General features: G+C 41.0%; 1 protein-coding gene across 6 annotated transcripts in view; it reads left to right on the top strand.

Moving 5' to 3' along the window:
• ano5a (anoctamin 5a) overlaps positions 1 to 27,254 on the top strand; it is a 179,110-nt gene that overhangs the window by 63,489 nt on the left and 88,367 nt on the right. For 3 of the 6 annotated variants that reach the window (XM_073049738.1, XM_073049737.1, XM_073049736.1), the window contains one exon: positions 23,431 to 23,541. In XM_073049738.1, coding sequence (XP_072905839.1) covers positions 23,431 to 23,541 — 111 coding nt within the window. Of the gene's footprint in view, positions 1 to 1,303; positions 1,386 to 8,460; positions 8,503 to 23,430; positions 23,542 to 27,254 lie in introns of those variants that run through there. The other 3 variants (XM_073049735.1, XM_073049734.1, XM_073049739.1) reach the window with 2 other exon arrangements.

Raw genomic sequence — 27,254 nt, 5'->3', positions numbered from 1 at the left:
GGGTTAATCGGTCATTGTAAATTGTACTGTGACTAGGCGAGGATTAAAACAGGAGATTGCTGGGCTGTAAGAGCCTATTCCACATAGTATCTCAAATAAATAGATAGATAAATAAATACATTGATAGATAGGTTCCAAGTACTCAAGGGACTGAGTTATAGGGGGGTGTTGGACGGCCTGGACGTTATTCTTTCAAAAATAAGAGATTGAGGAATTACCTTACAGAGGTGTATACATTAACTGGTATTATTAGGAAGAACACACAATTGTCAGGGAAAGAGAAACTAAAATCTAGAGGGCGCTGGTTTAAAGTGGGAAGTAACTTCATAGTGGGAGTGGTGTGCATATGGAACGAACTGTCAGAGGATGTTGAAGCATGAACAATAATAACACTTTAAAACGACACTTGGAGGAGTACATGGATAGGAGGGGTTTGGGGGATATGGGACAAACGCAGGCAAATGGGACTGAATGAGTGCCTACTGTGGTTGGGATGGACAAGTTTGCACTGAAAGATTTGTTTCTACCTGTGTTACTTTGCCTCTAAATGTCAGTATCGGCTGTATAAATAAAATATCATCAGCCTCAACTAAGACCCCACTTTACAGCAAAGAACTAGACCCCAGAATTAGTCCAATTGTTCCAGTATCTGTGATCGTGGAAAATTTTCTTTAGATATTAGGGACCACTTGAGCTGGGTTCAAGATAGGTTTGTCCCACTGAGGCAAGGAAAGAATGGTAGGAAAAGGGAACCGTGGCTGACGAAACATGTGAGGCAACTCATCAAGGGGAAAAAGGAAGCATATGTTAGATATAAAAAGTGGGAAGTAGGAGGGGCTCATGAGAAATATAGGGTAGCCAGGAAGGAGCTAAAGAAAAGACTTAGGAGAGCTTGAAGGGGGCATGAGAAGGCCTTGGCATGTAGAATTAAGGAGAGCCCCAAGGCATTCTATGCGTATGTGAAGAACAGGAGGATGACGAGAACGAAGGTGGGACCACTAAAGGATAAAGAGGGCAACATGTGCCTGGAGGCGGAGGAGGTTGGTGAGGTCCTAAATGAATACTTTCCTTCAGTATTCACAAGTGAAAAGGATCTTGATCAGGATGAGGTCGAAGCAGAGCGGGCCTGTGTGCTGGACAATGTGGAGGTTAAGGAAGAAGAAGTGCTGGATCTTCTTAAAAACATCAAGATTGATAAATCCCCAGGGCCGGATATGATACATCCCAAGTTGTTGTGGGAATTGAGAGAAGAGATCACTGGAGCATTAGCTATGATCTTTGAATCCTCTTTGGCTACAGGGGAAGTGCCGGAGGACTGGAGAATGGCAAATGTAGTTCCCTTGTTTAAAAAAGATAATAGAGAGAAAACTGGGAACTATAGACCGGTAAGTCTTACGTCGGTGGTCTGCAAACTACTAGAAAGGATTCTTAAGGATAGGATCTACGAGCATTTGGAGAAGTACAATCTACCCATGGGTAGTCAACATGGCTTTGTGAAGGGAAGATCACGCCTCACGAGCCTGATTTTTTGAAGAGGTAACAAAAGAAATTGTTGAGAGTAGGGCAGTGGATGTGGTCTGCATGGACTTTAGCAAGGCATTTGACAAGGTCCCTCACGAGAGACTCATCCAGAAAGTCATGAGGCATGGGATAAGTGGAACCTTGGCTGTTTGGATAAAAAACTGGCTTAAAAGAAGAAAGCAGAGGGTACTTGTGGAAGGAAAGTATTCTGCCTGGAGGTCGGTGACTAGTGGAGTGCCGCAGGGATCTGTCCAAGGACGCCTGCTATTTGTGATTTTTATAAATGACCTGGATCAAGAGGTGGAAGGATGGGTGAGTAAGTTTGCGGATGAGACAAAGATTGGAGGAGTTGTTGTTGGAGCTGCAGGTTGTCGAAATTACAAGAGGATATAGACAGGCTGCAGAGTTGGGCAGAAAAATGGCAGATGGCGTTCAATCCGGATAAGTGTGAGGTGATGCATTTTGGAAGGACAAACCAGAAGACTGAGTACAGGATTAATGCTCAGTTACTTAAGAGTGTGGATGAACAAAGGGACCTTGGGGTTCAAATCCATACATCCCTCAAGGTCGCTGTGCAGGTTGATAGGGTAGTTAAGAAGGCCTATGGGATGCTAGGCTTCATTTACAGGGGGATTGAGTTCAAGAGTAGAGAGGTCATGTTGCAACTCTACAAATCTCTGGTGAGACCGCATTTAGAGTATTGTATTCAATTCTGGCCACCTCATTATAGGTGTGGAAGCTATGGAGAGGGTGCAGAGGAGATTTACCAGGATGTTGCCTGGTTCGGAGTACAAGTCATATGAAGCAAGGTTAGCAGAGTTGGGACTTTTCTCTTTGGAGTGTAGAAGAATGAGAGGGGACTTAATAGAGGTCTACAAGATTATGAGAGACATAGATAGGGTGGATAGTCAGTACCTGTTTCCCAGGGCACCAATAGCAAACACCAGAGGGCATATGTACAAAATTAAGGGAGGGAAGTTTAGGGGAGACATCAGGGGTAAGTTTTTTGCACAGAGGGTAGTGAGTGCCTGGGTTGATTTGCCACAGATGGTGATGGAGGCTAAAACATTAGGGGTATTTAAAAGCCTCTTGGACAGGCACATGGATGAAAGAAAAATAGAGGGTTATGGGGTAGTGTGAGTTTAGTACTTTTTTAAAGGATTATATGGGTCGGTACAACATGGAGGCCTGAACGGCCTGTTATGTGCTGTAGTGTTCTGTGGGGTTCTATGCTGCGTACGACAAAAGACAAAGCCAGCCACAGACAAAGACAAATTATCCCGCTGTCTACCCACTATCAATTACATGTGCTGTGATGAGAGGAGTTATCAAATCTTTTGTTAAATCTTTCTTTCTGTGATCTGTTGTATTTATGGTGATGGCCTGGCTGTGATTTGTTTTACTTGAAGAAATAGAGATTTTCACTAGTTGGTGTGATAGACTTGAAATGTAATTACTTATTGTGCAAGTATTTCAACTCTTACATGCTGATGAGATGGAAAGCAGTAAAGACCAAAGACGCTAAACTAAAGTGGGAGGGTAAAGATTCAAAAGGTGCCTGATGTGCAACTTTGCACAGAATCATAGAGCATTACAGCACAGAAATGGGCCCTTTGGTTCATCTAGTCCATGCCAAGCTATTATTCTGTCTAGTCCCACTATATAGCCCTCCATACCCCACCAACCTGAAATGTAATCAAATCCCTGGCAGCTCGTTCCACACTCACACAACCCTCTGCATGAAGAAATTTTCCCTCAGGTTCCCCCTAAATATTTCACCTTTCACCCTTAAATTATGACCTCTAGATCTGGTCTCACCCAACCTCCATGGAAAAAGCCTGCCTGTATTTAACCTATCTATACTCATAATTTTGCATACCTCTATCAAAACTCCCCTATTTCTCCTACGTCGCAGGGAATAAAGTCTTAACCTATTCACCTTTCCCTAAACTCAGGTCCTCAGCAATAACTTTGTAAATTTTCTCTGTACTCTTTCAATGTTATTGCTAGCTTTCCAGTAGGTAGGTAACCAGAAATGCACGCAATACATCAAATTTGGCCTCACCAATATGTTCTACAACTTCGGCACAACATCCTAATTCTTATAGTACTCTGATTTATGAAGCCCAATGTGCCAAAAGCTCCCTTTATGATCCCATCTACCTATAACACCACTTCCAAGGAATTGTGGATCTCTATTTTTATCCTACAATACTCAATGCCCTGCCATTCACTGTGTAAGCCCTACTCGCGTTGGACCTCCCAAGTGCAACACATCTGTCTGCTTTAAATTCCATCTGCCCTTTTTCAGGGGAGGGGGGGAATAAATTACTGGAAGTTAGAGTAAGTGATGTTCAGATGGAATATGAGGTGTTCATTCTCCAACCTGAGAATGGCTTTATCATTGCAGTAGAGGAGGCCATGGACCAACATATTGGAATAGGAATGGGAAAAGGAATTAAAATAGTTCTTTAACTTCTGGTAAATTTCTGCCCCCTACCCCTTCTCACTTTTTCAATTTTTCCAATCTGGCTCCCCTCCTATCCCTTCTCTTTGCCTGTCTGTCACCTTTCTGGTACCCCTCCTCCTTCCCTTTCTCCCATGGTCCACTCTACTCTTCTATCAGTTTCCTTCTCCAGCCCTTTACCTTGTCCTCCTATCACCTCTCAGCTTCTCATTTCATCCTCCCTCCCGCACCTGGCTTCAGGTATCACTCCCTCCCTTCCCCCCACTCCTTATTCTGGTTTCTTCCCCACTTCCTGTCCAGTCCTGATGAAGGGTCTGAGCCCGAAATAGTGACTGTTTATTTCTCTCCATAGATGCTGCCTGACCTGCTGAGTTCCTCCAGCAGTTTGTGTGGTACTAGTTACAGGCCGCCATTCAGAGAGGCAGCCATCTACTACCAGACTATGGCTTTTTCCATTAAGCAAGTGTTGACTATCCTTAATCATTCCCTGTCTATCCGAATACTTGCAAATCGTGTTTCTTAGAATGTCTTCCAATAATTTACCCACTGCAGATGTCAAGCTCACCAGCCTGTTATTTCCTGGCTTATTTTTAGAGCCTTTCCTGAGCAATGGAACAGCATTAGCTGTTGTCTATTCCTGCAGTACCTGTGTGAAGGAAGCTGCCAGAAATAGGTGGTTGAGGCAGGTAGAGCACCAACATTTTAAAAGATATTTGCATAGGTACATATATAAGATAGGTTTGGAGAGACGTGGGCCAAACACTGGCTAAAGGAATTAGATTAAGTGGTCGCATTGGCATGGATGAGTTGGGCCACAGGGCCTGTTTTCAAATTGTGTTACTCTGACTCTGACCCTACAGCTGTTTTAAAGCAAACTCATTATTGGCACTGCAGCAGATGTGTCAATCGATATCATTCAAATTCAACTGTCCCTCAGGTAGTGTCCTTTGCTTCTCCCTAAAAGGTGAGTGAATAGATCCTTAGAGATGTATTTTTATCTGGTTTAAGGCGACTTATCTTCTCTGATGAATACAGAATCTGTGCTGTATAGTCAGTGCAGTATATGCATTAGTGATGCAATCTGTTCTTGTGTGATCCTGGGCTGTAGGTTTAACTGATGCAGCACCATTGTCCTTTAACTTAATGTGCATGGCCAGTATTGAGGGAGCTTGCTTGTTCAAATTGTCTGCTATATTTTGCATTTCTGAAATATTGATTAATTTTGTTAGTAGTTTAACTTGGGTCCTGAAAAATACTGTATGAATTCAGTCTTGAGCTGCAAGAGGTGAGTAATGTATGCAGCAAGCGGTGATGATCTCTGACAAGTGAGAACCTAGCTACCGACTCTTGATATTCAATTACTTCAGCATCCTCAAATCTCCCATTAGCATCACCTTGGGTTGCGGTTTGGAGAAGCAGGTGGTTTGGTGAGTTGTGGTGGGGGGGGGGGGGGCAGGGGAAGGTGAGAGGAGGTGGTGGATTGGGGAGTTGTTGAAATTCGCCATTAGCATGAAATAACCAGACTGACCACATCCATACCATGGCCACAAGAGCAAGTCAAAAGGATGGGTATGCTGTGGCAACTTAGCAACTGAGCACTTAGAAGTTCCTTGGCATTTACAAGGCATGTCTGATATATAATAGGATACTTTCTACCTCCCTAAGCAAAAATATCACCAACAACACTTGAGTTTTAATTCCAACACACCCCTTTTATTGGCACTCAATCCCCTACCCTAAATACTTATCTACCACTGGCACAATGTGATTACACTATGCATTATCTACAAAGGCTATGCCTGCTTCTTTGTTGGCTATGTAGAACAGTCCATGTTCCAAGCCTTTTCCCAGTAATGCTCCCCAACTCTTCCTCTGCTGCATTAATAACTGGATTGGTGCTGCTTTACACATTCTTGCTGAGTTTGTCAATTTCATCAACTTTGCCTCCAACTTCCACCCTCTCCTTAAATTCACTTGGTCCATCTATGACACCACCCCCCACCACCATTCTCAATCTCTCTGTAGAGACAAGATGAACAACCAACATCTTTTATAAACTTACCAATTCCCACAATGATTTTGAATATACCTCTTTCTTTCCTGTTCCCTGTAAAAAATGTTATTCCCTTTTCTCAGTTTCTTTGTCTCCGCTGCATCTGTTCCTGGGATGCAACTTTCCTTTATCCTCCTCCTTCAAAGAACAGGGTTTTCCTTCCTCTACCATTGACGCTGCCCTCACCCACATCTCATTTCCTGTCTATCCGCGCTCAAGCCGCCTTAACAGGGGCAGAGTTCCTCTTATCTTTACCTTCTACCCCGTGAGCCTCCACATCCATCACATCATTCTCCACAATATCTGCCATCTCCAAAGGGATCCAAATAGCAAGCATATCTTTACCTACCCCCTTCCGCTTTCCATAGGGATCGCTCCTTCCGTGATTCTCTTGTCCAGGCTCCCTCCGAGCATTTATCACTGCAAGCGACCAAAGTGTTGTACCTCTCCTATCACCTCCTCCCTCACCTCCACTCAGCACCTCCTTCCAACACTTCACCTGCGAATCTGCTAGGCTTGTTTCTTGTATCTGGCCTCCTCTACATTGGTGAGACCCATCGGAAGTCGGGGGACTGCTTTGTCGATCACCTTTTGCTCTAACTGCCAAAAGTGATCTTCCCCTTGGCCAAACATTTTAATTCCTATTCCTATTCCTGTTCTGACATGTTGGTTCCATCTCTTGTGCCATGATGAGGCCACGCTCAGGGTGGAGGAGCAACACCTCATATTCTGTCTGGGTAGCCTCCATGCTGATGGCATGAGTATTGATTTCTCCTTCTGGTTAAAAAATTTTCGCTCACCCTCCCTTCTTTCATTCCCGGTTCTGGCCTCTTCCTTCATCTCACTTACTTGTCACCCCAACTTGGCTCCCCTCCTCCTTTCCTTCCTCCTATGGTTCACTCTCTTTTCCAATCAAATTCTTTCCTCTCCAGCCGTTTACCTTTCCTGCCCGTCTGGCTTCACCTATCATCTTCTAGCTGTTCTCCTTCCCCACACCCCAGTTTTACATTCTGGCATCTTCCCCCTTCCATTCCAGTCCTGAGGAAGGACCTCAACCAAAAACATCGACTGTTTATTCATTTCCATGGATGCTGCCAGTCCTGCTGAGTTCCTTCTGCATTTTGTGTGTGTTGCTTGGGATTTCCAGCACCTGCAAAATTTATTGTGTTTATGATCGACAAAGAATGCTGCAGCAAGTTGTCGAAGCTTCAATGGTCACTCCCAAAATGCATTTAAGAATCAAGACATTTTGGTCCACGGGATTACAGCAATCCACAAGCTGCATGCAATCTATGGTAAAATACAACAAAGAAGAGACATCAATATGATCAAAATCCTGTAGTTGTTCACCCCACTGAGATAGTATCTCCATCATTGGAATGATTACATTTCAGGAAGGAGGCCCTAGTCATTTCCTGTTGAATATAGGCATTATATTTTGACTAAATGCTAGCAATGCCCACAATATCTAAATGAGTAAGAAAGAAATATGATCTTCTTACCTAGGACAATAGGGAAGGAGAATGTAGGAAAATGGAGCAGGATGAAAGAAAATACACTGCCCAAATCTTGTTTTGCAAGTAAGAGTTTGAATTTTTGGCATCTTAAAGAGGTATGTTCTGTCCTTCGGTGTCTGTTTTTATTAGCAGTCCTGTGGTTGTACACTAAACCACCGTATATAGAAGTTGTGCGAATGGTTAACCTATAACTTTGTAAATGGAAGCCAAATCTAGGCAACTGGGAAACTGCCGTGTGAGGTGGTGTCAATTCTATGCTCTAGCGCATGTGTCAGTTACAAGAGATACTGCAGATGCAATACACGCTATGTGCTGGAGGAGCTCAGCAGGTCAAACAGCATCAGTGGATGGGAATAAGCAGCCGATGTTTTGGGCTGAGGCCCTTCATCAGGACTAGATCACCAGTGTTGCATGTTTTAGTAATTTTGAGCAGCCGGGCATTTCATATTACACAATTTTGTTTTCTTAATAAAAGTAGCAGTTTAATTTCATTCAGTATTGCTGTTGCTCGAATTTATAATATTTAGTGTATATCTTTTTTCACATTATTTCTTTATGATGGGATGCAATTTTCTGTTAATCATAATTCACAGACACTTATCAGGTGATGGACCGACCGAGCCTGCAACTGAATGTTTCATTATTCTTTTGCCTCTCCATTTTCCCTTTATGTAATTCTCTATATCACACATCTGTCTGGCACTGGGGAATCTTTCTTGATGAATGCAGTTGAACTTTAAATGTCAGTCAAGGATCTAGTGCTCAATTAAGAACATCTTGCTTTCTACTATTGCTGTGTGGATCTGAGATTGCATAGAATAGAAATGGGGCTGTTATGTCTCAGCTCACACATGCAGTGCTTTTCACTTCAATTTTTATTCATTTTGGTGGTTACCCCACAGATGCAGAGAAAACATGGGCTCTTCATGAATAAGCGCTTCAGGGTACTGTATGGTAATGCACTTGTAGTGTTAAATTATAACAGTGGATTGGAGCCTGCAATTATTTGCATATACAGCAGCAGAGTATCCTCTAATGCTCAAAGATTACCAATGTTCTAGACAATGAAACTATTATGCTAATAGTTTCATTTTTGGTAGAGGTTCTATCTCATTTTGTCACTTGCATCACATTAACTGATTTATCTATAATAGTAATGGACCACACTGTTAATTCTGTCATATGTTCCAGGGGCTAAATTGATTTTGAAGACAGCTAGCATAATAGACTGACAATATTGCTTTTGAATTGCTGTGTTATACGGCAGGCAATATTGGAACTTAAAGAATGCATGAAATTTTTTCACAAATTTGTCATTTTTATACAGGACCTTTCATAGACTAATGTTCTGATTATATAGACTTTCCTATTCTCCTTTGTCTCTTTGTAAAATTCCTTTGTTGAATACCAATTAGAGGTTACATTGCTGTGAAGCGCTATGACGCGTGCGGTGTGTGGGAGCTTCATTTACAGTTACTGGGCCTTTTAACCATGTAACAGCAATGTATCGCCAACATATTCCGACAGCCTCTTCTCTGACTAATGCTTGAAACTGGAAAAGTTTGCCTGAATTTAGAGCTATTACTCCTTGCATGTTCAATTTTACTGAACAACTGATTGAGGGAGATTTCCAAATTGGCCGATATGTTTTCAGTATTATGCATACATGCTGTGTTTGGCAGGTGTGATGGTGAGTTTGTACTCATTGTAATAGAAGCATCCATTTTTAATTTCTACTTCATTTGAATATGGGCCAGAAAGCCGGCATGTTGATATGGAAACATTACTAAATGCAGAAAGGGCAGAGTTTGAAGACGTACAAATGTGTTGAATAGCATGTGGCAAATGCTGCACTAGTTAACAGAATATCCCCTCGGGTCTTGGTATGCAAATACATTCTCATTCAAAAAGTGAATAGAAATTTGTAATGGTGCAGTTACTGGTGAGCATTACAGAGAGGGTTACTTTAGAGGAATTGTAGAATCAAAAATGGAGCCTGTAATAACATTTTTCTCTCTCCCAGCTCACTCCTTACAACTGTGGCCTTTCCCCTGAGTCACATACTCAGAGCACAGTTCAAGAACTTGCATAGTGTTGGAGCACTACAGCACAGAAATAGGCCCTGTAGCCCATCTAGTCTGTGCCAAAATACTAATCTACCCCTCCCATCCATGTACTTAACCATTTTTCTTTTAAATGTTGAAGTCGAACCCGCATCTACCAGTGGTAGTTCACTCCACACTTTCACCATCCTTTGAGTGAAGAAGTTCCCATTCATGTTCCATTTAAACATTTCACCTTTCACCCTTAGCCTATGACCTCTAATTCTAGTCTCACCAATCTCAGTGGAAAAAGCCTGCTTGCATTTATCCGAACTATACCCCTCATAATTTTGTGTACTCTATCACGTCTTCTCTATTCCTCTCGGGAAGAAAGTCCTAACTATTCAGCCTTATAACTCAGGTCCTCAAGTCCCGGCAACATCCTTGTAAATGTTCATTGTACTCTTTTAGTCTTATTGGTATCTTTCCTGCAGACAGATGGCTAGAACTGCACACAATGCTCTGTATTAGGTCTCACCGAAACATCCTAAGTCCTGTACTCAATATTTTGATTTATGAAGTTCTCTAGCCATTGATCGTCATGCTGTAGTCATGTATGATCATTGGAAAGTCAGGAGACACAATTCCAAAGCAAAGGAACGAAGAATGGCTGTAACAATATGAAATTATATTAGCAAGTAGAACATAGAGCATCGAACTCTTCAGCCCACAATGTTGCACTGACTAATATAAACATACTCCATGATCAATCTAACCCTTTCCTCCTATACAACCTATAACTCCTCATTTCTCTTATGTCCACCTGCCCATCTAAGAGCCTTTTAATTATCTCTATTGTATCAATGTATACCATCATCCCTGGCAGTGCATTCTGGACACCTAGCACACTCTCTGTGTGTAAAAAAAATAAATAAATTCAAAAAAAAACCTGCCTTTGGCAATTCACCTAGCATGAAAGTAACATGAGAACAATGCCAAAACTCTGTAAACTTGTCAGAAAAAACGTGGAAGGATAGTTTGGGAAATAGTGGGTCTGCTTATGGTTTAGTTAAAAGGAAACTGCTTCCCAGTTGAGGCAGAGGATGCAGTCTAGTAGTGTGAATACTTGTGTCTTCACCAAAGAAGCTGAGGTTAGTATCTGAGGAGAAAAGAGTTGAGGCATTGGATAACACTAAAACAGGAGCTCAGCAAATTAGCGGCACTCAAAATTTAATGTCCACCCATCCAAATGCATGCTTGAGAATATTTGGGATGGAAGTAGAAGCTCTGTATACAACTTTCTATCATCTTGGGTATTGAAGAGGTGCCAGAGGACGAGAGATTGCTGCTCTCCCACTTTTTATCAGTAGAAGATAAGCTTAGTATTTTGAGACCACTCCATCTAATAGAAAATCTACTCAGCGCCATTGCCAAAGAAAAAGATTAATGTGTACTTGGAAAATCAAGTTAAATTTGTTGAAGCCTATTCATATTTAATTAAGCTGATTGAGTGCTTTGAAGAAATAGCAGATAAAAGTCATGGTGTGATGTAGGCATGGACTTCAAATAAAGACATCAATAAAGTGTCTTGTAATTTGTCTCAGGAAGAAGCAGAATGGAGGGGAGATGATTTCAAACAGAGTACACAGCAGTGTAGTTCACTAGGATTAAAATTTTATCTTGCTTTGAACGTTGGACTTTGGTGTTGGAGTACAACATTAAAGCTTGCAAATGATCAGAGTATGTCAATGTGGGGAGCATGATAGGAGCGGGCATCAGGAAGCTGTAATCTTGTGAAATAGGCTGATGTGAAGTGATTTAACGTTCAAAATTGTTTGTCATTCTTCAGTACATGAGCGCAAAGGAGAACAAAATGATTATTACTCTGGATTCAATGCAGCATGAAAACACTAAGTATAAAAACAGAATAAATATAAAAGCAATCCTATGAAACAGAATGTGCAAGTAACCTGTATGTGGATATATATATATACATAGACATAACATGATCTTAGGCACTGCAGTATCTAAACATGAGGTTACTCTGACAGGAAATGATAAAGTGACAAAGTGACTTTGCACTTTGAAAGGAGGAAGAAGATGAATGTTTTAAATAATGCTATTCCAAGATGGGCACAAAAAACAGCTTGAGATGGTGCAGGAGATTCACCATCATAAGGGCATTTTCTGATGAGAAGCTAGATTTGTTCTCCAAGTGGGAGAAAACATTCAGGGAAGATAAGAATGTAATATAAAAAATAAACATGGTTTTGCTTCATCTTAAGGTCTATAGAGAAACAATGTTCAAATGATAAATGGATTAAACACCAGAGGTCTTTTTTTCAAAGTTGCCATAACAAGAGGAAATAACATTTCTTTTATACATAATTGATAAGCTCTGGAATGCATTATCTGAGGATGTTGCAAGTAGATAGCATAGGAACTTATTTTAAAAGGCTTCTTGGTAGCTTGATGCATCAGTGTACAGGGTTCTTAGATGAAAAGTTTGGATCATAGGATTAATTTGAATCACTGGCAAATGAACAAAAGACTAACTGACGCAGGCAGCAGTGACTTTCTACTTGTACATTTTCCAGAGTTTGGCGGTGTTTCATATTCCTAGCTTCATATTTTACACTTCATCGTTTCTCATCATGGTGGAAGATGAAACTATCTTTGTTTTTTGTTAGCTTTAAAAACATTTGGGAAGTTTAACTACAGAGCCAGGATTCATTGTACAATACACGTCCAGGGATGAAACAGAAGAAAATGACGCTGATTAAAAGGAAGGGAGGAAATCACTCGTGCTCTAACTTCAAAAGCTTGAAGATTGTCAAAAAGTAAATAAAGAATTCTGTGGCTTGGAGACCTGGTAAAATAATAATTGCCAATGAACAATGTGAATTGAAACTTCAGTTCACCAGGAAGAGCAGGGTGAGCTGCCTCAACTACCATCACCAAGTAGTGTCACATTTCTACTGTCATGAAATGCTCTGAGAGGTTGGTCATAGTTAGAATTAACTCCTGCCTGAGCAAGGACCTGGACCCACTGCAATTTGCCTTCAACAGGTCTCACTCTTCTTGGCCCTCCACTTGGCTTTGGAGCACCTAGACAACAACAGTACATGCATTAAGCTGTTGTTCATCAATTATAGATCGACATTCAATGCTATCTTCCCTTCAGTGCTAAACAAGAAGCTTCAAAACCTGGACCTCTCACAACTGGATCCTTGACTTCCTTATTAGAGACCACTGTCATAGATTCAAAGTACATTTATTATCAAAGGATGTATAAATTATACTGCCTTGAGATTTGTTTTCCACAAAGCAAGAAACCTGAAAGAACCCAATTTAAAAAAAATAAAGACCAACACCTAATGTGCAGAGAAAGAGGGGAAAAAAAAACCTCAAATCATGCAAACAATAGAACCGAGCAACCGCATCCCAAACCAAATTGAGTCCTTAGATCCGAAACCCCGGGGCAGCCAGGAGTAGGCCCAAAGCCTTGGTCTCAGTTCATCATATCAACAGGGCAAATCACTGCAAACCTCGCAGACATGAAGTACAGCAGCCGGGGTAGTCTCCCAGCCACAGTGCAAAATCAGCCTGACCCTCACCTCCAGTCCCGACACTCTGCATTTCCTGTCTTTCTGAACCAGCATTTAAATTGCCTAAACAGCGGATCATGCCTCACATTAGCACCGGGGCCTGCCATAGTGATACACTCTGGGCCTAGACCTCACTGCCAGCCCGAAGCTATTCACGACCTTTCCAAATAGGCTCAGTGCTTATTTTTGTAAGTTAATAGTAAATTTTATGTCATGCAATGTACTGCTGCCACAAAACAACAGATTTCGTGATATATGTCAGTGTTAATAAACCTGATTTTGATTATCACTATAGGGAGGAAGAATGGTGTGGGATGATATTCTGACCTAAGAAAACTTTTAAAAGTTTTGCTGGTCTGCAGACTCAAGTTGATGACTGGAACAAGGATAAATGAGGTTTTGCTAAAGAATATTAAATTTTTCCCAACAGTGTTGTACATGTTCAGGCTGAAGACCTTTCATGCATTGCTCCCCCCAAACCACCACCTGAGTGGCATTCTAAGTTTGATGACATAAAAATGAAAAAGGTTAATAACAAGTTTAGGGATAAGCTCTATTCCAGGGATATAGTGAAGAAAGGAACTAAGATTATTTATAATTCTGACATTGATTATTTATTCTGCATTTCTTTGTGTCATTTCAGTAAAGAACGGGTGTACGGGTTAGGGATGGGTATAATTAATGCATCTCCCAGAAGACGTAACGGACATAATAATTATGAATCTCTGGCCCAACCTCGTTACATTGTCAGCGTGTAAAAATAACATCTGGATTCTGAGTTAGCCTTGTGTATGTCACAATCATGAATTTCATTTCCCAAATCTTTAAAATCCTTTCTTTTCATTTAAGTTTCATGGTTTTGTCATTCCTGGCGTCTGTAACATCCTTTAACCATCGAATCTGACCTTTTCTGCATTGTCCACTCCTTTGAATCCTGCTGTATTTTTACTTTTGTGGGAGACGGTATTGATAGGAGGGAGTGAAAGAATATCTCATTACAGTTTAATATTAGATACATTTGACTGAGGGTATTCATTGTGGACTGCTGTGATTCAGTAGGCAGACTATTTGAGTTACTATCATTGGGATTGGCAATAATCTTCTTGTTTAGCCCTTGGGACATGAATAAGCTGTCACCTCTCCAAGTATTTGTGTGACAGATAAAGCCAATGTGTTGGGCACAGCTGGGACTGAAGTGATAGGGTGGTGGGTGGATACATTTGATATTTTTTGGGCAGTCTTATCCAAGGTTATCCAGCAATCAGTGGGGGTATTTTCAAGGAGGCTTTGAACACATCCCTTAATGTTTTCATGCATCTGGTTGGTAGTCTCTTGCCCTGACAGCTCAGAACAGGTTGTCTGATTTGGGATTCTGCTGTGCGAGCAGCATTCTTACTGAGAGATCCAACTTTCTATAATCAGAAACGAGAAAATCTGCAGATGCTGGAAATCCAACCAACACACACAAAATACTGAGGAACTCAGCAGGCCAGGCAGCAATCTATGGAAAAATGGAAAAGATGTTGACGTTTCGGGACGAGACCAATCAGAGTCTTGATGCTAAGGATTTTGGTCTGGGAGAGGACTCTGAAGTTGATTTATTGAGCCATCCAATGGATTAAGGGACTGATTGGTGATAACTCTAGTGCCATGAGATGCCTGCAATGAATAGTCCAATTTAATACCTTGACTACGTGAAGAAAGGTGGGAAGCAGGCTTTCATGCCAGGTTTGAGATTTTCAGATACCCTTTTCCTTAATCATCTGAACATGTTGCAGGTGATGTTGCTCCTGATGTTGTCGTATACTTTAATATGTACAGTTCTGTGCAAAAGTCTTTGGCACATACATATAGTTAGTGTGTCTAAGGGTTTTGCATAGTACTGTATTTGTCAGCTGGGAGGGGAGAGTTAGTTTGTAAGTCTGGCATGAGCAAAGGATGTTGGGGGAATGGTGAGGGTGGAGCACTGCAGGAGGGGTGTGGAACAGGTGGCAGAAAAGCCGTGCCAGGGCAGGGGGTGGTGCAGGTGCAGATACACCTAACCTTGTGACACCAGGCAAGGTCATTTGATTCCAAACAGTTGGTTTCTTGATCACTACAGAATGTCTCTCTGATGCTTCCCGCTCCCTCCCCTCTCCCTGCCCCCTTCCCACTCTCGATCCACAATAGAGACCCATATTAGAATCAGGTTTATCATCACTCACATATGTCATGAAATTTTTGGGTTTTTTTGCAGCACTATTTAGGCAAATAAAACTGTTGATTTAAATTGTGAGACTACCATTAGACCTGATTTATTATTCATTATGAATACAGATATTGCAATTGGAACAAATATTTAAAATGTTATATATAAAATGCTCTTGGCCTTTATGGCCATTTATGTTTTGGTTCTCTCACTATGCCTGATCCCTGAGGAGGTCAGGCTAGCTGTGACAAGTGGGAAATTTTGTTTTATGCCAGTTCTTTAATTTTCATGTATCATTTTAATCGAAACTCTCATGCTGTGAAAGATTTGCAGCTGTCTTGGTCTTCAGCGATAACAAAATACATCTCTTCAGAGGAAAAAAAAAGATTAACCTGGCAATGTTGCATTTCTTCAGCCACATTAATCAATGCAGTATCAGAAAATCCATATGTACTCTTAAGCTCAAGAGATTCTGCAGATGCTGGAAATCCGAAGCAGCACACAAAACGCTGGAGGAGCTTAGAAGGTCAGGCAGCTCCTATTGAGAGGAATTATTAGTCTACCTTTTCAGGCTGAGGCCCTTGATCATGACTGGAAAGGAAGGAGAAAACCAGAATAAAGAGGTGGGAGAAGGGAAGGAGCACAAGATGGCAGGTGAGTGGTGAATCCATGTGAGAGGGAAGGTGAATGGGTGGTGTGGGCTGGTATGAAGTGTGAAGCTGGGTCGTGATAGGTGAAAGTGGTAAAGAAGGAATCTGATGAGAGAGGAGAGTGGACCATGGGAGAAAGGGAAGGAGGGGAGGCACCGGAGAGAATTATTGGGCTGGTGAAGAGAAGAGAAGTGGCTAAGAGGGGAGTCAGAATAGGGAATGGAAATGGAGAGAAAGGAGGTGGGGGAGTAAAATGACTGGAGGTTAGAGAAATTGATGTTCATGATGGACACTACCCTGACAGACTATGAACTGTTGCTTTCAACCCGAGAGAGGCCTCATCATGACAGTCGAGCCCCTTACATCATCATCTATCAGTTCCCAGCTTGTACCCCATATCCTTCCCCCACCATCTTCCTCACCCTTCATTTCCAGTCCTGAAGGTCTCAGTCTGAAACATCAACTGCTTATTTCTATCCATAGATGCTGCCTGATTTGCTGAGCTCTTCCAACGCTTTGCATGTGTTACTCTGTATCCTTGATGTTTTAAATCCCCATTGTTCTTCCCAAGGTGACTACAAGAAAATAACTGGTCTCTGTAATTTGCTTTGCATTTGGAGCATAGGTTAATTTATTACTGAAATGGTTAAGGATGTTAAATACTTTAAAATCCTATTCTGACCATTTCATTGCATTAAACTGCCTCCACTGTTGTTTATTAATCAAATAGATGATGCACGTCGCTTCTGCAGAACTATATTTACACAAGATGTGGGATCATGTTGATTTTCCATTTTCAATGCTAGGAAGTGCATACTTCATTCTTTCTGTGCCTGTGAAGGTGCAGAGCTAAATCTTGTCTCAATCCAGCACAAGCTGCTATTGTTACATAGATGTCCTTTGCACAATAGAGTTAGGAAAAGTTTTGCTGCCAAGATGATCTTTTGAAATTCTAATTCGTAAGGCATAATAATTAACTCTTTACTTTTTAAACCAATAGTAAATAATTACTTGAAATTGACCCATGAAGTTAGGTGCTTTATTTCTTCCTCCTAGATTTCATCAAATGGATGCACTTTGCTAATTTGGCCCATCGAGTCTGCTCCACCATGATTTATTATCCCTCTCAACCCCAATTTTCCTGCGTTCACTCATAACCTTTGAAGTTCTTGCTAATCAAGAGCATATCAAAGATCAGATGATTTAAACTGCACTTTTGAACAGTTTCATCAGTGACTAAAACAATGTACGATGTTAAGCTGTGTCCATTCTCTTTATACTGTAGGCAACCAATTCTTTACCTGGAATGATGGAAATGGTTTTTAAAAATTGCAGCAATCAAAGGGCAAGAGGCTTTGTTGTTCCTCTTGTAATTTTTATTATTATAAGATAACACTTGTAGAGGTATTCAAAGCTTTACAGTGCTAATCACACTAACTTTTTAGAACATGGGACATCAAAGATGGACATTGCATCACAATACAGTCCTTTTTGCCCTCAATGGTGTACCAACAATTGAACCTACTCTCAGATCAATCTAACCCTTCCTTCCAGCATTGTCCTCCATATTCTATCATTCCTGTCCCTATCTAAGAGTTTTGTAAATGCCCTTAATGTATCTGCCTCTGCCGCCACCACCACTGGCAGGGCATTTCATGCCCTCACCACTCTCTGTCACACCTCTGACATCCCCCTATACTTTCCTCCAATCACCCTAAAATGATGCCCCTACATATTAGCCATTTCCACCCTGGGGGGAAAAAAAAGTCTCTGACTCTCTGCTCAATCTACGTCTCTTGTACAACTCTATCCATTCACTTTGCTCCAAAGAAAAAAGTCCATCCTCATAAGACAAGTTATCTAATCCGGGAAGCATCCCGGTAAATCTGCTCTGCACATGATTTTCGACCTGATTAAATTTCTACAGATGAGAGGAGAATTCCTGGGACATGCCTGGATACTAGAGCTGCTTTCAGAAACTGTGTTTGCAGCGTTGTTCCATGCTTTTCTCCTAACGATTCATGACCTTTAACATTCCTCCCTGTTTCTACTTGTTATTCTTTGTGCACCTGCCGTTCGGTGCCTATCACTGTTACCTGCCTCACTTAAATCAAGAACAGACTGAAACCATGCAAGCTGCAAATAAAAAATTCCACCCCAGCAGTCTTACAGTTTAAGAGCTAGTACATAGCACATTACAGTACATGTCCACAATGTTGCACTGATCTTCTAACCTACTCTAAGATTAATTTAACCCTTCTGCGTTGCCCTCCCTTTTCCTTTCATCACTGAGCCTATCTAAAAGATTCTTAAATGCTCCTAATAAATCTACTACCACCACCATTGTCAAGGCATTTCTTGTACCCACCACTCTCTATGTAAAGAAGTTACCTCTGACATCCCCCCCCCCCCCCCCCCCCAGATACTTTCCTCAAAACACCTTAAAATTGTGCCACACACACAAAATGCTAGTGGAACGCAGCAGGTCAGGCAGCATCTATAAGGAGAAGCGCTGTCGATATTTCGGGCCGAGACGTCGACAGCGCTTCTCCCTATAGATGCTGCCTGACCTGCTGCATTCCACCAGCATTTTGTGTGTGTTGCTTGAACTTCCAGCATCTGCAGATTTCCTCGTGTTTGCCTTAAAATTGTGCCCTCTCTTTTTAGCTATTTCTGCCCTGGAAAGAAATTGCTGGCAGTCCACTCTATACCCACTCATCATCTTGACAATCTCTATGAGCATTCTGGCAAGAAAGTGGTTCAATTCCCCACCAGGTCCTTCTGTAAATATGTAAATTTAAGTCTTGATTGCTGTTTTAATTAGTCAATCAAGCAGAGACAGTCATTGGAGGATTCTGCTTGCCATTGATGAGATCCATTTTGTGTCCTGGGCCGAAGGGAGGAATTCCAGACGTTGCTTTATGGTTGGAAAAGGAACTGCAGAGCTGGGGTCCCTACTAACTGACCAGATGGCCACTGTCGAAGCAGCTGAGGAATGTGGAGGAGGAACACAAGTTCACACGCAGTTGAAACAGGCTACAGAGTTTGGGAAAGGGCAAAGCCCTGGAATGAGAGAAATGGCAGATTTAAAATTAAAGTCCTCAGTTTGAGACTGTATGGTCTTGAATTAACGATCCAAAGACCAGAGTTGAAAACCCATCATGAAATTAAAATTTGGATTTTTTTTAACAAACTCTGAAAATTAAAATCCTATTCCTGATGATTGAATGAGTTCAAGCATAGGCAGTGAAGTTTAGTTAAGATTGAATTTGTGGAGATTGTGAAGGAGGAGAGGAGTGCATTAGAATGGTCAAAGCAGAAGGCACAGATGACTGGTTTAACGCAGAAACATAGAAATCTACTGCACATTAAGGCCCTTCGGACCACAATATTGTGCCGGCCGTATAACCTACTCTAGAAGGTGCCTAGAATTTCCCTACCACATAGCCCGCTGTTTTTCTAAGCTCCATAAACTTATCTAAGAATCTTTTAAAAGACCCTACGGTGTGATTGAGGTAGATACCATATTATAGATTGGTGTTACACACACATAGTGCTGGGGGAACTCAGCAGGTCAGGCAGCATATCTGGAGAGGAACAAACAGTCAATATTTTGGGCTGAGACCCTTCATCAGGGCTGGAAAGGAAGGGGGAAGGAGCAAGAATATAAAGGTGGTGGAGGGGAAAGAGTACAAGCTGGCAGGCGAGGGAGAAGTTGTGAGAGGGTAAAGCTGGGAAGTTGATAGGTGGGTAAAGTAAAGAGCTAATGAAGAAGGAATCATCTTTTAGAAATTTCTCTACCTTAAGGTAATTTCTTCCCTTCCCTTTTATTTTTCCATTACCCATTCTGGCTACCCATTTACCCCTTCTCGTCACCTCCGTACTGTGCCCCTCCTATTACCCTTACTCTCAGGGTCCACTCTCCTCTCTTATCAGACACCTTCTCCTGCAGTCCTTTATGACCTATCACCTCCTAGCTTCTCACTTCTTCCCCAACCCGTCACCCACCCACTCACCCTTCTCTAGTAACACCATTCAGTAAAGAAATGGGTGCAATTGTGTCCCATTCATGGGATGGTTAAGGAAAAAGTAGAAAACATCAATTAATAATGGTCATGGATTGAAATTTCTGGATAAATGTTTCTGTATTCACATAATTTCAGTAGACCACCATTTTAATCCATTGCGAGATTAAAAGAACTGCACACCTCTCAGCCTCCAACTACAGTCTGGTGTTGGTTTATATATGCACGTCACAGAGCATACAGACCATTTTAGAGTGAGAGTGGGAGGGACTTGCATGCTAGATTTTTTTTATTCTAAGGAAGCAAATAATTAATCATGGAGGAGTTGGATCTGTTTCTTAAAACCAACATCCAGAGTCAGTTATCTGAATTTTATCTGTTTATACAATGTGATGATTTTTAGTCAAAAAGTCATTTAAATGAATCACAGCAAGAGCATTTCCCTTAAATGTTCAGAAGTTCTGTCCGAAGCTGTGAGTCATCTGAGTGAGTCATGGTATTCTGCTTTGTGGAATGCCTGCGGGCTGATTCACTATTTCCATGGTACTGTACTCACTTCCTCTGGGCCAAGAATTCCCAAACTTCTTTTATGCCATGGACCCCTGCCAGTAACTAAGGGGTCTGTAGACCCCAGATTGGAAACCCCAGCTCCAGACCATAAACAGCAGCAGCATGTAAGGTGCAGGTCAAAGCTAAGGTCGTCGCCCTAGCCAAGATGCATCTCTGAGCATGATTTTATTGAGGAACTGGACAAATATGTGCTGTTTCTTTCGTGTATGTTAAAAATAAACACGAGTGCCTTCACGAAGAATGCACAACAGCACCTTTATTTTCTTCGATGATTGCGTAGATTCACCTTAAGCTTTTATCAAACTGTATTAGCTGCGCAGTAGAAAGTATCCTAACTGCATCACGACCTGGTACCAAGACACCAATACCCAGGAACGGAAAAGGCTAGAGAAAGTAATGGGTGCTGTTCAGTTCATCTCAGGCAAATTCCACTTTGCTATTGATTACATTTAGATGGAACATTGTCACAGGATGGCAGCATCCATTATCAGAGACCCGCACCACCCAGGCCATGCCCTCTTCTTACTACTACCATTGGCCAGAAGGTACAGTAGCCTTATGTCCCACACCATCAGGTTCAAGAGCAGTTAATAATGTACAACCCATCAGGTTCCTGAAATGGCGTTGATAACTTTATTTACCTCTATTCTGAACTGATTCTGTGACCTATAGACTGACTTTGAAGGACCCTTTCCTCCCTATTCACAGTCTATCAGGGTTTTGACTTGGAAACTAAGGCGATCAGAGGAGATAGGATTAGTTTATATCTAAACTAATGAAAAAGTGAAAATATTCCAAGTGACTTGGAGGTAGTAATTATACCATGCATTCGCTGTTCTTACTGAAGGAGATGGAGAACACTTATTCCACAGCTTTACCATCTGATGTAATCTTAATTCTACATACCTTTCCTTCAAGCAAAAGTCACAGAAAGAAAGGCAATGGTTTTGGTAATCTTAGCAGTGCCAAATCTGGTGCTTTATCTCCTAGGACATGTTAGATAATCCTGCTAGCTACATTAATTTGTTATTATGTCTGTACGAAATACATATGATACCAGGTTTAGAAGGTAGTCTAGTTTTCTTTTACGTGTATACTGATGCTTAAGCTTCTGTCCAAAGTCACTCAAAATGCTGGAGGAACTCAGCAGGTCAGGCAGCATCTATGGAAAGGAGTAAAGAGTCGACGCTTTGGGCCAACACCCATGATCACGAATGGAAACAAAGGGTGAAGAAGCCAGATGATTCAGGCCATTTGCTCAATTGCAGATGTTTTAAATCTGAAATGAAAACCGAGAATGCAAGAAGAAATCAACAAGTCGGGCAGTGTCTGTGGAGAGATGAACAGTCTATTATTTTCAGTAACACACACAAAATGCTGATGGAAAGCAGCAGGCCAGGCAGCATCTATAGGAAGAAGTACATTTGACATTTTGGGCCAAGACCCTTCGTCAGGACTATTTTTTTTACTTTATTTTCCTTGCAGACAATCTTTTTCTTGCTTCCCACTTGAATGGACATTTCTTCATGCTTTAAGTTTTGTCTTCATTACTGTAAATAAGGTAGACAGTCTGCCTGGTTTCCCTAGGGTGAACATAGTAAATAATAGAGGGTGTTTTCAAGGTGATAAGGGGAATGTTTAAAGGAGATTTGCAGGACATCATTTTTCACACAGAGACTGATAGGGCAAGTGGTGGAAGCAGATCTGAAAGCAATGCTGAAGAGACTTTTAGATGGGCACCTGAACAAGTAGAGCATGCTGGGATATAAACCAGCTGCTGACAAATGGGATTAGTTGGTATTGGCCTAATGGTTAGCACAAACATTGTGGGCTGAAGGGTCTGTTCCTGTGCTGTCAAGTTCTCTGATCCTATGACTCTGAATCTAGAAGAGAACAGTGGAAGACAGCAACAGGCCTTTCAGTGCACAATGTCTGAAGGACCAGTTGCTGTGTTCTACTGTTCTCTCCTAGATTTAGTGTCATAGGATCATAGTCCTCTACAGCACATAAACAGACCCTCCAGTCTATCTAGTCCATTCCAAACCATTAATGTATTTACCTGTTTACCACATTATCATCTAGATCATTGAAGCAGATAACAAAATACAACATTTCCCCCTAATGTACGCATTCACCCTGTAACCACATGGGCTTCTTACAATTTCTAGCCATGTCCCAATGCTAATGGATGAATCATTGCTGTAAATTTTACCCTGGCTTTGGTGCTTGGCAAGAGAAAGGGGGAAGGTGGGTAGTCATGAGCGTGTGTGGAGAATTGATGGCAGGGAAATCAGTGGGGAGATGAATTTGGTGGGATTGCTCTGAGAGCAGGCAGCAAAACTACAGTATGTTGTGAGGAAACTGCATTAAAAAATAAAACAGAGCAGTTTAAAAAGCTGGTCTTTCGGGAGCTGTTTCCAAAAAGTACACCCAGGCACTGCTGGAATTGGAATGTTTTTGCAAGACAAGATTAGCTTTTTGTACTATTGTCACAACTGTGCTTAATAACTGTTGAGATTGTAAGTGTAACAATAATCCAGTGTTGTTTTTTGAAAGGCATTTGAGCAGGATTAGACTACTTATTCTGCATTACATCCCGTACATGTTATTGCTTTTGTTGAGTAATTGTGCATGCGGTATGAGTTATGACCTTGTCTTGGCTATTTGCCATGTTTCTGCCCTGATGTGGAAATTTGGCCTGTTCTTTGCCTGGAACTGCTCAGAAAACAAGAGTCAAAATCAAAGGCATTGCCCACCTTTTCATAGTTCATCTTCTGCTTATTCCTTAGATTGATAAACAGATCTACAGCAAAGATTCGGTCTTCTTTTGTGATGGAATCAGGAGGATTGACTTCATCCTCTCATATGTGGATGATCCCAAGGATGGAGAAAAGAAAATGGTAAGGGTTATCCTTTTAATTCTGCAATTGTCATTGGTCAATTGTGCACCGAAAACCCCAGAGAAATAGAAGCCTCTGCCTTGGAGTAAATAAAGTGAATATAATTTGTTCTGCACTTCAGCACATCCATCCAAAGCTCTGTAATTAATTTCTTGCCTCAAGTGGGTTAAACCTACAATATGTGATAATAAACTCTCCACTTAGTGACCACTTTATTAGGTACATCCTCTTCTGCTGCTGTAGCCCATCCAGTTCAAGGTTCGATGTGTTGTGCATTCAGAGATGCTCTTCTGCACACCGCTGTTGTAATGTGTGGTTACTTGAATTATTGTCACCTTCCTGTCAGCTTGAACCAGTCCAGCCATTCTCCTCTGATCTCTCTCATGAACAGAGCATTTTTGTCCAGAGAACTGGGGCTTGCCAGATGCTTTGTTTCCTCCACCATTTCCTGTAAATTCTAGAGAATTTGTGCATGAACATCCCAGTCGATCAGCAATTTCTGAAATCCTCAAATCACCCTGTCTGACATCAACAACCATTCCACAGTCAAAGGCGCTTAGGTCACATTTCTTTTGCATTCTGATGTTTGGTCTGAACAACAGCTGAACCTCTTGACCACATCTGCATTCTTCTATACGTTGAATTGTTGTCACATAATAGGCTGATTAGATATTTGCATTAACGAGCAGGTGTCCCTAATAAAGTGGCCACTGAATGGACAGGTCAGTAGATTGTGAGCGACAGATCTTATTATGCGTACCTTCCTGTATGTGGGATAAGCAATTTGGAACCTTAATAGTAAGGTTGAGATATTTTTTCTCTGATGAATAAGCTTATTTTCCATGGCCACTGTTATAATCAACAAAGGTTGAGGAACCTGTCTGATAATCATTATAGTTTATATAGAATGGATTGAAATTGTGTAAAAGGTTGTGTAAATTAGATTTGATTATGTACCCCAGACTCGTAGAAAGAACCGGTGAATAATCCATACCTTGGGAAATGTTCTATAGGTCGCAATACTGATGTCCTGCAGGGTGATTTTTGAACTTGCTATCATTCAGCTCTTGCTAAAGATCCTAGCAATACCAAGACAAAAATAAGCACCATTAGGATTGTGAAGTGGTTTCTTAGACTGCTACTACTCAAGGTTATGGAAGAACCTCGACCAAATCCTCCTGACTGCCACTTGTCTCCTGTTTTCTCCCTCAGTCAGATGGTCACAGCCTCAGTATATTGTTTAAAAGTGATGTAATATTTGATTATCTGATTAGACATTCATCACATACAGGTTTTCCACTGCTTATTTCCTCTGGTACTCTCTTGGTTTCTAATTTGTTTTTCAAAAGTCTCATTAATAGTCACCTTTCTTCCCTGTTCTTTTGATTTAATACAACTCCATCTAATTATTCCAGCCACTAAATACAAAGTTCATGACCACAGTAAAAGTGTCAGAGAATGGGACTGACTACTTTATTCTTTTATTTACTCACTTCTTCTGATGTGAATGTTGCTGGCAAAAGACACATTTGTTCTCCTTCCCAAGCTATCCTTGAGAAGGTGATGATGAGCCAGGTTGTTAAACCACTGCAGTACTTTTGGTGAAGGTACTTCCACAGTACTCCTGCAGGAGGCATTTCGGGATTCAGATCCAATGACCATGAAGGATCAGCAACATATTTACAGATTAGTGTGTGACTTGGGGGGAAATATGCAGATGATGATGCTACCTTATCATCCTTGGTGGTAGGGCTCACAGATTTATGAGGTGTCCTCAAGGAAACTTGGACAATTAACTGCAGAAAGTTGGAACAATTCAATTACCTACCATCAGTATATCCTCTCTTTATTTGGTTATTTGTCCTGCTAATCTTTAAGGAAGTTTGCTGTTTGGAAAGTGAATACAATGATTTGAGCAACACACACTCAGCAGGCCAAGCAGCGTCAATGGAAAAGAGTTTTGGGCCGAGACCTTCATCAGGACCTGAATAAGTGTGGATTTAGAGTCCTGATGAAGGGTCTTGGCCCGAAACATCAACTGTTCACTCTTTTCGATGGATGCTGCCTGGCCTTCTGAGCTCCTCCAGAATTTTGTGTGTGTTGCCTCAATTTCCAGCACCTGTAGATTTTCTCTTGTTTGTGATTGGGATGCTATACCTTACCTATTTTCAGTATTCTCTATATCAAAGGATCAAGAAGATTAAGAATAAGATTTATTACAAGTCATTTATATCATGTAAAATTTGTTTTGTCAGAACATCACAGTGCAAAAACAGTCCCAAAGATCAAAAAGAAAATTCTTATCTAAGTATTTGTATGCCAGCATATGCCACATGAAGATTTGTTTTCTTGCAGGCATTTACAGGAAAATAAAATAATACAATAGAATTTATGAAAAATATAAATAACAGACTAACAAGCAACCAATCTGCAAAAGAAGCCAAATCATGCAAATAGTATTAGTTATTTACTTTTAAAAATTGATTTCTAGAGTCCTTGAAAGGGAGGCTAGGTTGTGGAGTCATTTCAGCATTGAGCTGAGTGCAGTTATCCACACTGATTCAGGAGTCTGATGGCTATATGGCTCACAGATTTGTGAGGTATTCCTGAACTTCGGGGTGTGGGACCTAAGGCTCACCTTAAAATGAGTATTGTCTAATTTGGGATTCCCCGTGGCTGTAAAGCACATCAAGTTTAGATTTTTAATTTGTTCCAAGAGAGTTGGTGAAAAGGGTTTTTCATTGTGCCATGTACTGATAACATCCTGTTGAAATATTCAGCAGTTTTTTTTCCTTTTATCAGAGCTTTCTAAGCAACCTACAAAAGAAAAATAATATTCTCTGGTTGTTCTTAAGACCACATTTATGTGTAAGTTACTGGAGGTCATGCAGCAGTTGCTAAGAGTGCTGATGCTATGGGAGCTTTCAAAACTGGGATGGAGAATGTTTTAAAAAAATTCGTTGTGTGGTTGAAATTGAATTTTCAAACAGCGAGCTTTTGAAAAGATTTCTGGTTGTGTATTTATTAGGGCTTAGCAGCTTCCTACAGCTAGCCCAAAAGTATTCTTTTTAAAAATCACAGTAATTTTCATAGTAAAATGTCTAAAGTAACTGTCCTTTTATCACCCAGTCACAGAGTCTGTTTCCCAATGGTAGCAGTTCAAGTCTGGTTCTCTTGGGATGCCAAATTGGGACTGTGTATTGTGCAAGTATCTTGAGGCAGTATTACTTTGGAATCAACTAAAAAAGAGATTCCTGTCTAATGTAGGACCTATCTTGCAAGTACAGAGTGTGTTGTTTGCTGCAACAGGGTCTGGAACTCTAAACATTTACTTGATGCAATATTGTTGATTAATTGCAACTGTTGATGCAAGTGTGAGATAGTGGTATATTTGCAGATATCAGTTGAGGTTAAGCATTACTGCATTTGAATTACAGGTTTTCTGTGCACTAAAGGCAAATTGTATTCCATTTCTAGTTTAAGAGCTATTTCGGAAATTATTTAGCATAGTCCCATAACTGGGAGACAGAATTTTGTCACTTGGTGTTTTGAAGAGATATTGCAAATCCTCACCTAAGATAATCGTTTATCCTAACTTGTGCACCCTGTAATTGACTAGGCATTCTGGAAAGAAATCAGATTGAATTATTGTAAACTGCTTTACCGCCAATAATGTTTCTATTTGGAGATCTAACCACAGAGTCATAAAACAT

This window comes from Hemitrygon akajei, chromosome 6 (assembly GCF_048418815.1).
Source record: "Hemitrygon akajei chromosome 6, sHemAka1.3, whole genome shotgun sequence".
Classification (NCBI taxonomy): domain Eukaryota; kingdom Metazoa; phylum Chordata; class Chondrichthyes; order Myliobatiformes; family Dasyatidae; genus Hemitrygon; species Hemitrygon akajei.
The sequence above is the reverse complement of the archived record's forward strand: the minus strand, read 5'-3'. Positions and strand labels throughout refer to the sequence as shown.